At 39.0% G+C, this 11123-nt stretch overlaps 1 protein-coding gene across 2 annotated transcripts in view; it reads right to left on the minus strand.

Annotated features, from left to right (window-relative positions):
- Window positions 1–777: 777 nt before the first annotated feature.
- The window catches only part of LOC138000846 (nuclear RNA export factor 1-like), a 55087-nt gene continuing 44741 nt past the window's right edge, over window positions 778–11123 (minus strand). Inside the window, exons 20-24 of one of the 2 annotated variants that reach the window (XM_068847511.1) lie at window positions 10743–10800; window positions 5653–5730; window positions 1982–2043; window positions 1486–1546; window positions 778–1099 (exon numbers count right to left, since the gene is read on the minus strand). In XM_068847511.1, the coding sequence (XP_068703612.1) occupies window positions 1055–1099; window positions 1486–1546; window positions 1982–2043; window positions 5653–5730; window positions 10743–10800 (304 nt within the window). In that variant the 3' untranslated portion in view covers window positions 778–1054. The remainder of the gene's footprint in view (window positions 1100–1485; window positions 1547–1981; window positions 2044–5652; window positions 5731–10742; window positions 10801–11123) is intronic. The other variant, XM_068847512.1, reaches the window with a different exon arrangement.

Genomic DNA, 11123 nt, shown 5'->3' on the forward strand with positions numbered 1-11123 from the left:
CCTTGGTAGGCTAATTTGCACGTGGACAAAAGAATTATACATGTGACCGCCATTTATGAATAAGGTCTATAGTATAGGAGCAAATGTAGTAAATAAAAGTCCTGTGAGAATTTCAGGCTGCAAGCAAACAACTCAACTAAATGCGTTCAGGGGACCTTAAAGAACATGAAAATTTTTGGTGGCACTTGTGTAACTTGCACCGAGTCGTTTTATGGAGATTTTTTAAAATGACGTATGTTCCCCAGTCCTCTCAAGTTGATTTGTTGCCAAAGAGTGAGATTTAACACGGCGTAGTCGTCTATTGAGAACCTTTCTAGGGGGGCCTGCCCCTCCCCTCATAAAAATTTTGAAAGTTCGAAGTAGCAAAGACGTGTTTTCCTTTATTCTGAACGGAAATGTGACCCTTCAAAAATAACTATTTTGCTATTTTGAAGCCAACCAAATCTCCTGCCAAAAGAAAAACAAGTTGTGATAAATGAATGACCTATTTCGCGCTACAAAGGAAACCAAAAATGCAAATTATAGTGCAGTGATTCTTGCAGAAAGACGACGAAAATTACGCTTGTAATGACGAATTACGCTGAAAATTGTGCCAGCACAAGCTATCAAAGCCAAGGGGCCACTTCGTTTTTCGCTTTGTATCAGCAACCTTCCTTCAAGTGTAAGCTGCAAAAGGAAGCTGTTTGCTGATGACAATGTTCTCTAACACAAGACTGATTTTCTTTAAACAGCTATGGGTTTCAAATCCTCCTGAGAGATTATAGATTTACAGTGAAATGAACATTAATAAGAACTTTAATAACCTTCTCAGTGTAACAGTCCTTGCTCAACGTCGAGGTAAAATACATGTATCAGTACTGAAAATACAATGGACAGTTCAAAAGAATAACGCTTGAGCTAGTCGTTAAAATCATTACAGATGAGTCCAACGAAAAGAATTTACAGCGAGAACATCTGCAAACTTATTATTGAGTTAAGTAACGGTAAAATAGTTGATACAAATTGATCTACATCAAAGTACCGAATAAAATTTGGACAGCATCGAATCACACCGCTACCTTGTTTTGATAAAAGCTTCAGGGGGTATACTGTCATTGTTCTGAAAAAGACGGCAAACAAAGGAAGTTACCACTTGGAGAGTAGCACTTTACTTTTTTTCGAATCTGACAAGTGTGGGTGGAATAATCAGATTTGTTCAATACGTCAAGATTTAGACACAACTACAAGGCTTTAATCCTTGTCTACCTTACAGTCACTAGAGATTCCTCAAAATCACTGAATGACATAAGGTTATGGTCAACAATAATGTATTTATGGTGTAGTAACACAGCAGTTTCCACTCACAGCCCATCAAGAATGGTGACTCATCAAAGCGAACATGAACTTTAAGTTACAGACACAAATGACCGGACATCATTTCTTTTTTCAGCCCAAATCACAACTTTGGTGACCGTGCTTTAAAAACCAAAGCGATGTGGCATTTACCTTTAATGAAGTAAAAGCGAGAGCAGCTTTGTCGTAGTCCCAATTATTTTCACTAAGACATCTGCGTTAACATAAAAAGAACGCAATACAACTTGAGAATATCCTGCAATATACTGCCTCTCTTAGTCTCTACAAGATATACAAGGTTCGATTTATGTGCATGCAAAGCTTTACATAATATTCAGAAAACAAGTCCTACACGAGGAAAACAAAGCCGACATTGTGGAATGGAGTCCACATCCACACTTTTCTTTTCAACTGAACTTGAAAATATACGGCTTTGACAGTGAACAATTTTAAATTTGATAAGCATTTCCCCTTCTTTTCGTTTAATCCAGATTAGAGCTGCCCATTTTCCTTTACAAATAACGCCAAAGCGATTAAGTTGAGTTGGAACTGCTATCATGCGACCAGAAAGGTTGTTTCATTAAAACGCTCTCAAAAAGTATGAGAACACTAAATCTTATTATTGCGCCATGTGAAACATTCCACTTACTTGAATGACCACTCAACATTCATTGTCGATTGTTGCGAAAACTGCGCGAGCATTTCTTGTTGCTGCAAAAAATAACAGAAGCCGACTTTAAAATGTATTTTGGTTTCCTGAGGTCGAGAATCTACAGCATTTTTGGTTGTCAAACAGTCATTTGTAATCGACGTGTTTATATGAATCAGTCTGCAATAACGAGCGGAAAGAATTCTAGTATTGGGACTGTCAGGGAAGAGTGTCAAGAGTGTGTGTAATTTTAATGGGACAGTATCACGGTATTGCGCATAATCTAACGAATGTTATCATTTAATGAACCAATCAGAAGTGACGTTATATTTCGCGCGAGAAATATACACGTACGCGTTAACACTTCTCCACTAATGAGACAAGTACAGTCCACTTCGCAGATAACTGAGCGAAAATTATAACGTCGCTTCTGACTAGCTTCTAAACGATGACATTCGCTACGATTAGAACATGCGCAATACGCCACTTTCGAAAATACCATAATACTCTCTGTTTGCCTTCCTAAATTTTGCCTAATAACAACAAGAACAAGAACAACAACAACAACAACAACAATAATAATAATAACAATAATAATTATTTATTCAAATTTTAAAAGCAGAAAAATATGTACATAATTTACAGAAATATTAAGAAGTAAGAATTGGAAGAACTATACAACATTAATTTTTTTTTATATCATAAGAATACAATCACTGTGTCAATAACCATTTATCCTAATCCACCATGACGGCCAATAATGAACGCTCTAATCCTGAAGTCTCGCTAATTCCTTATCGATTTCAAAGTCACTATCAGTAATGTTGAACGGAGCTCTTCGCATACAACGTGAGTCTCTCAAGCACAGTAGTGCAGACATCAGGAGAGCGAATGAGACTTTGGCGCGAATCCATGACATTGTAGTGCTGTAGTCCTCACCCTTCTTGAGGAAGCTCAGCCCTCCCAATATCAAGTTATCTCAAGTATTTTTCTAAAGAAAAAGAAGAATGGCTCTTACAGGATGATCCTTAATCTTAAAAGATTAAATGGGTCTATCGAATATGAGTATTTAAAAATGGAGAGTTTATCTTTGGCTGTACAACTAATAAGAAAAAACTGTTACATGGCCTAAATCGACTGGACCGATTCTTCTTACACAGTGCCAGTGGCACCTGAGCACAGAAAATACTTGCAGTTCATGTGGGGTGGCAAATTACTTCAGTATACTTGTCCAGCCAGTCTACTGTGATACTTCTTGCATTCATCTGCCATTCCTCCGGTGGTAGTAAATACCAGCACCCTGCTGGCGTACATTCTCTTCTTCTCACTCTCATGCTGGCAGTAGATTTGTTTTATGGTTAGGTCTCTATGAGACTCTGCATTCGGGTAACAAACCCTAACATCAAAAAAGGCAGAGCCTTGCCGCTCCCAGAAGCCATGGGCATAAATGTCAAGCTGAGCATTCGCTGCTCTGTTCGTACCAAGTGTCAGCACTTCTCCGTTTATCTCCAAAAGCACTGGTTCAATTTGGACATCATTGTACACCATCTTTAGCATTTCGGCTTCCAAATCGCGCAGCTCATTATGTCTTCGAATAATGAAGCCTCCACGTCTGCATACCATGGCCTGGTCTAAATCAAAAACATCTCCACACGCACAAGTAGACGGAGTGTCGCTTATTTGCCAATCGTATCTCAAATGAATGGCGTCTTTGAATTCTCTCCAATTTTGAGTAAAGTCCACATCTTTAACTGGAACAACTGTAAGCCAGCTAGATGCCTCTTTCTCCGCAGCAAGGTCGGCAGCTCTCTTGGTTTCTTCAGGAAGGGCATTCTTCACTTCCTCTAGGTTTTCTCTAAGGCGCGCATCCTCTCTGCGGTTACATTGCTGCAATGTTCTAATTGCATAATCATCCGGGAGCTCGTACACAGTACACCAGGAAGTTTAACATGCGTTTTGCCTTGGAGAAAGCTTTGTATCCACGGCCACAAAGACTTGTGCCTGTTCCTGACTTTAAGCTTTGATAATAGAATCGAAAGGTCGACTAGATCAAAGGCCTTGCTAAAGTCAACAAATAGGGAATGGATGGGAAACAAGAGTATTATGGTATTTCTCTTGGGACCATTGTAAGTCCCAATAGAAACTGCAAACAATGCTTATGCAAAATTTTGGAGGGCAAGCAAAACGTATTGGTATTTCACTGTTTATAAACTATTCACTGGATAATTAACTTTTGCCAACCACAGCCAATAGATCTGTAGTTGTCACATTAATGGCAATAGGTGAGGTGACGTCGAGTATCGCTATACTGTGACCCTCTTCCTTTAAATCTCAGGACTGACTCTTGTTTAATACTGCCATGCCCAACGTGAGCATTCTGTTGGAGCAACACGGCCACCTTAGTTACTTCAAGAAGCCCTGTAAAGCACCAGACAGCATCCACTTTTTTATGCTGAAACGGGCTTGCATGATTACAACAACATTATTGGTATGAAGAAAAGGAATGACAAGGTAGGTCCAATATCGTGCGCACTGACAACTACAACTTGTTCAGCAAGGAACAAATGAAAATTGTTAATGACACTTGTAAAGGGAAACTTGATTGCCTGTAAACCGGCGTATCATACAAAGTTAGATTGGATTCTTATATCTAAAACAACTTTTTATGTCAAAAGGTCTGGATAGTAGCAGGCATATCGATATTTTTAGAAACAACACAACACTTTTTAAATCTAAAAACATGTTTCGACAGAAACTTCTGTCATCTTCAGTTTAAATTACAAAGTACAGAGTTGAATATATAGTGTGAACCAAAATGCTAATTAACTATAAGAACAAAAGGAAACATGACAATGTAAAAAATTACAAAGAAAGTTTTAGATTAACATGATAAAGTTGATGATTAAGAGTAGGTTTCTCCCATTGAATATGAATGACTTCAAGTTAATAAAACTAACTTAATTAAGTAAGTTTTCTCATCCTTTAAAATCGGCAACATGTTCAGTGTGAAGGATCCTGTCCCTCGTGGGCTCTGTGCGGGTGTGGTATACAAGTTTTTGTGTGGGTTGTAGTGCCTGCTATGTCGGTGAAACTACCCGGCATTTTTCCACGAGCGTACGTGAGCACACTTTCAGTGATAGGACCTCGCACGTTTTTAAACATTTACAGAATTCTGAGCATTGCCGCACTTTGTGCTCTAATGACTGTTTCAGCATCCTAGATCACGCTTCTACCACCTTCCAACTAAATATAAAAGAAGCCATTCATATTCAATGGGAGAAACCTACACTTAATCATCAACTTTATCATGTTAATTTAAAACTATCTTTGTAATTTTTTACATTGTCATGTTTCCTTTTGTTCTTATAGTTAATTAGCATTTTAGTTCACACTATATATTCAACTCTGTACTTTGTAATTTAAACTGAAGATGACAGAAGTTTCTGTCGAAACATGTTTTTAAATTTAAAAAGTGTTGTGTTGTTTCTAAAAACTTTTTATGTATACGGGTTTCTGACTGTTCATGAAAAACAGCTTATTGAGTAGCGACGTCGAGCAGAGCGGATGCCAACCCTCAATGTTGCAGCCACTGAACAGTTCAATTTTGGTAAACTGTGACAAAACGAGTAGCAAATACATAAATTTTCAAATAAAAGTTCAATGCACCTAACCTGAGGTGTGCACTTGGCTGGGAGCAGTGTTGTATTGACTGTCTCTGTGCTGGGCACTTTTCGTTCACTTGCACATTTCTGAAATGTTAAAACCAAAGGCTGCACTCACCCTCGTAACTTAGACTAATTTACCAAGATGCAACACTTGAATGTACAGAGGTATCGAATGATATGAAAGCTCCATTTTGTCCGTTGCTACGGTGTTCCTTTGCCAAGTGTTTCGTTATTTGAGCCAATGGGAATTGTTCATCCTCATTATTTTTATTACATATATTACTGCAGTTTGCTGGGAAGTAGTTGAACAACTCTGAATGACAGGAGTTGGACGAAAATCCGGATGAAAGTATTAAGGAAACCTGAGCCCAAAATTCTCTTATTAACGGAAAAAAAGTCCAAAAGCACTTATTTGGATACTGCAAACTTCATTTGGACTTGGCGCTGAGCTGGAAAGATGGCCACAAAATTGAGGACTCTGTCTACCTAGATGCTTTGCGCGCCTTTGTTTATGTTTCCATTCGGTTTAATTTGAAGTAACGTGTGGGAAAGAAATCAGCGACAGAAAGCAAGAGAGGAATACAAGAAGAGTTGTCCTGTCGAATAAAAAAAAATATTTGCAATGAATAAAGCGCCGCCGCCGCCGCTCTTGGAGTAACAAAATTTTATCGGGTATTTCGGGATGATCTTGTCAACTCATGCGGCTCGCGTTGCCATACAAAACAAACTTCAACTAAGCACATTTAATATTGATCTCCGTTTTCGGTAATTATAAAAGTATTCGTTTGTTTTGTCTTCGACAATTGGAAAAAAAAGTATACTATTCATTGAATATATTCTTCCTGGTAAATTTGTACATTTTGACCAAGGTGGTTCGGTCAAGATGGCTGAATATAGGCCAAGTTCTTTTTTTAGCGTGTTTATAGACCGAGACGAAGTCGAAGTCCATAAACACGCAAAAAAAGAACGAGGTCAATATCCAACCATCTTGACCGAAAAAGCTTGGTCCAGAAAGGATACCTCGTTACCATGCTGAGAGATCCCATGAGATAGCAAGCGCATGCGCCAAACAGTGCAAGGCTTGTTGCCGAACGCTTGTCGCCCCTCCCAATACAAGGGGGAGGGGAAGAGGAGAAGAGGAAAGTCCAAAAGTCTCAGTCTTGAATGTCAAAAGCACACAACACCCAAATTCAGAGGTGAGTGCTACACAATGTCAGTATCAAAGTGGCTGGCAGGCTCAAATATTTTCTGTCTGCATGGAAATTAATAACAACAGACCTTAAGATTCTTGAAATGGTGAAGCACTGTCACCTGGAATTTATTGAGCTACCGCCTCAGCATTATAATTTACCTCCTATTAGATTCAATACAAGACAGGATAAAATCATTGACGATGAAACTAAGGCCCTATTAAAGAAAGGGGTCATTGAGGAAGCTCAGCCCTCCCAATATCAAGTTATCTCTAGTATTTTTCTAAAGAAAAAGAAGAATGGCTCTTACAGGATGATCCTTAATCTTAAAAGATTAAATGAGTCTATCGAATATAAGTATTTAAAAATGGAGAGTTTATCTTTTGCTGTACAACTAATAAGAAAAAACTGTTACATGGCCTAAATCGACTGGACCGATTCTTCTTACACAGTGCCAGTGGCACCTGAGCAAAGAAAATACTTGCGGTTCATGTGGGGTGGCAAATTACTTCAATATACCTGTCTGGCCAATGGCTTGTACTCAGCACCCAAGTAGTCAAGGCCATCTGAATGTTGGTTATATTTAGGATTCTTATCTTCAACGTAGCTCACTATTCCCAGACTCGGCGTCATATGTGGGCTGAGTTTGTTGGTTCTCTACTCTGCACCGAGAGGTTTTCCTCGGGTAGTCTGGTTTCCCCTCTCCTCAAAAACCAAAATTTGATTTGATTTGTGTTAACTTGTTAATTTCAATTTACAGTGTCCCCGATTACTGCTCTACGGTGCAAGAAGATTAGACACTTAAATAAAGTTCCTTTCCTTTCCTTTCTTTTCCTTTTAAGCAGGAGCTATGTTTCCATTAGGGAAGCAGCACAAGTCATAGGGTTGCTTGCATCCAGTCTACCAGCAGTAAAATATGGGCCTCTATTTCACAGAAACATTGAAATAGATAAATATTAAGCCTTGCGTAAGAACAAGGGCAGTTTTGAAGCACTGATGCAACTATCTCCAGAATCTAGGGAAGATCTTAGTTGGTGGGTAAGACCCCTACCAGAGGCATACAAACAGATTGATCTCTCAAATCCTGACATAGAAGTCACTACAGAGGCTTCAACAATAGCTTGGGGACAGTCTACTTTGGGGAGACAACTCAAGGCTTGTGGTCAGAATCAGAACAACTGATGCACATAAATGTACTTGATCTATTGGCAGTTCACTTTGCATTGAGGTGCTTCAAGTCACATATTAAGGGAAAGCATGTCAAAGTTAACAGTGATAACTCTACAGCCGTGTGTTATCTTAATGCCAAGCTGCATTAAGTTTGTTCAGGACATTTGGACTGGGTGCATGAAGAACACGGTTTGGTCATCTGCTTCCCACTTGCCAGGTGCTCTCAACGTGGAGGCTGATCAGCAGTCCCGTCAGTTTAATGAACGAACTGAGTAGCACCTTACAGAGGATGTCTTCCAACAAATTTCCAAAATCTGGGGCACACCAGACATTGATCATTTTGCCTCCAGGTTAAACTCTCAATTGCCTAAGTATATCTCCCGGAAACCTGATCCTAGGGCTACTCAAGTTGGTACTTTCTCCTTTGCATAGACAGGAATGTTTGCTTATCTGTGATGCTAAAAAAACTGGAGGGCGACGGAGCACAAGGTCTCATTGTCGTCGCCTTGTGGTCAACACAAGCCTGGTGGCTATAACTGTTAAACCTTCTCATAGCAACTCCTGTTATTCTACCTCAGCACAAGGACTTACTAACACTTCCTCACAAACGGGATGGAACAACCCCTAAAGATTAAGCTAAGGATGGTGGCATGTGATATCAAGGAGTTCTATCAAACACAAGGAATCTCACAATCAGCTACCAAACTGCTCTTGGCCTCTTGGGGAGGGGGCACCAAAAATAGTATGATGTGTACATAAAAAAATGGGCCAAGTGTTGTGCTGAAAGGCAAGCTAACCAATTTCTTCCAGTTGTAGATGTACTTGATTTCTTGACAGAGATGTACGCACGCAGTGCACTGTCCTCTTTTGTTCTGTTGGATGATGGATCTAGTGTAGCATTTATTTCAAGACTGTTAAAAGGGGTTTTCAAATCCAGGGCCCCAAAACCAAAGTATATCGAAGTTTGGGATGTTCAGATTGCGTTGTCTTACCTTAAGACTTCGCACCCAGTGAACTTCGTTAAGTCTAACGGACCTTTACTTTCAATTTCTTATGTTATTGTTGCTGGTCTCAGACCAGCGGGGTCAGACTATCCACATGCTGGATCTCAATGAAATGATTGTTTCAGATAACGGCTTTACTTTTGTTATTGTTAATCATTTGAAGCAAAGTAGACCTGGGTACCACAACCCACAGCTTAAGGTTGTCCCTTTTGAACACTCTAGCCTTTCGTTCTTAGGAGTATCTAAAAAGAACCAAGTCTCTTAGGGGAAACCAGTCTAAGCTTTTCATCAGCTATGTTAAACCTTTTAAAGACGTGAGTAGAGATACCCTGACTTTTTGGGTACGCCAAGTTATGGCACAGACCGGTTTACATGTTTTTAAGTTTTCACCACATAGCACTAGAGGAGCGTCAGGGTCAGGTGCACATAGAGCTTTTATTAATTTAGATGACATCCTGAAAACAGCTGGTTGGTCATCAGAATGTTGCTTTGCGAAATACTACAACAGGTGGATAGATACCGCTTCCAGCTTTGCAAACGTTGTGTTATCTGTTAAGTTGATCCTTAGGATGAACTTTATTGCCACTGTAATAAAACCTGTTCGCGTTATTGATATGAAGTTTTTTCTTCATGTGCGTGTTAGCTTCAAAATATCATGGGATCTCTCAGCATGGTAACGAGGTAGAATTAGAAAATTAAACGAGACTTGCTTGTAAGTTGAAGTTTGATTGGGATTCTACCGAGTTACATGATACTGAGAGATTAAAGATGTACTGCTGGGTGGGTAGGAGCATGGGCATGGGCATGTAATCTCTCAGCATCATGTAACTCGGTAGAATCCCAATCAAACTTCAACTTACAGGTAAGTCTCGTTTAATTTTCTAATTACTTGGGAGAAAACACTAAGAAATGATCTTTGATTTTCGATCGTGTCTTCGAGCGGTGCATCTTGGTAGACAGAGAGTCTTTAAGCTAACACCCCAAACCGCACAAATCCTTCCAGTAATTTATAAACGATCTTTCAATGCAAGAATGCCGTACGAAGTAAGAAATGTCAAGAAGGAAAATGAAGCATCAAAAACACAAATTGAACAACTGTCTGCAAAACTGAAGAATTTAAAGATACCCGTAAACAAAAAACTGACAAGTGAAGCCACAACAAAGAAGCCTTAATGAACAAGTGAATTGTACCATATCTGCAAAAATACTCTTTTACAATTACAAAACCAGAACTACAACCTCGAGTACCTTCTCCAACAGAATTTACATTTCAATCTCCATCATGACGCAAGCCTTACCGTTTGAAGTGACAAAATCATGTTGATACATCGACAATCTTTCACAAGTGAAATTTATATTTATTGTTAATATATTTTATTCTTTCACAAACGTCTGTCTGCTTCACTTGTTGCAGCGCGTTATGAAGCACAAAGAAAACAGAAATGAATGCAAGCAAAGTATATGTACCTAGGTAAAAAATCAAAGGAACTGTTTAATCTAAAACATCACACTCATTGACAAGAACATAGTAAAACAAGTGTTTTAACTTCTCAACTATAGCCAAATTGGTTGACATGAACTGTAAGTACTTCATGCCCTCCACCTTTAAACAACTTTTTGTTGGCTAAACACGGATTAGATAACTAAATTATGCATACTGTAATGAACTGAATTTTAGTGAGAGTTACTGAAAACGACTTCGAGCCGAGAACTTAGATTCAGTTTCGCTAACCTCAACTTGAGATGGTGATGCATTGCGAATATGAAGCTCATCATTTATGATACTCAACCTGCAAGTTTGAATGCACGCAAAAGCATCGTTACAGATACTACGTTACCTAAATGGTAGAAATGCTGCCAAAGGGAAGGGAGATGTTCAAGTATACTTGAGGGAATTTAACAACGGTTCGTGCGTGGAATAGGCCATTTCCAAAATATCAGATATTCAGCTTGATAGTGAGGCAGTGAAGACAAAAACAATAGAAACATGTTGAAATGAATGTGAAAAATATTTGCATATCATCCACTTTCCTTTGTCTTTGTCCTGTAAACCTCTCCTTCAAGCTGAATTTAAATACATCGAAAAAAGGCCTATTGAAGGGAGATTTTAATA

The sequence above is a fragment of the Montipora foliosa genome, chromosome 4 (assembly GCF_036669935.1).
Source record: "Montipora foliosa isolate CH-2021 chromosome 4, ASM3666993v2, whole genome shotgun sequence".
Lineage (NCBI taxonomy): Eukaryota > Metazoa > Cnidaria > Anthozoa > Scleractinia > Acroporidae > Montipora > Montipora foliosa.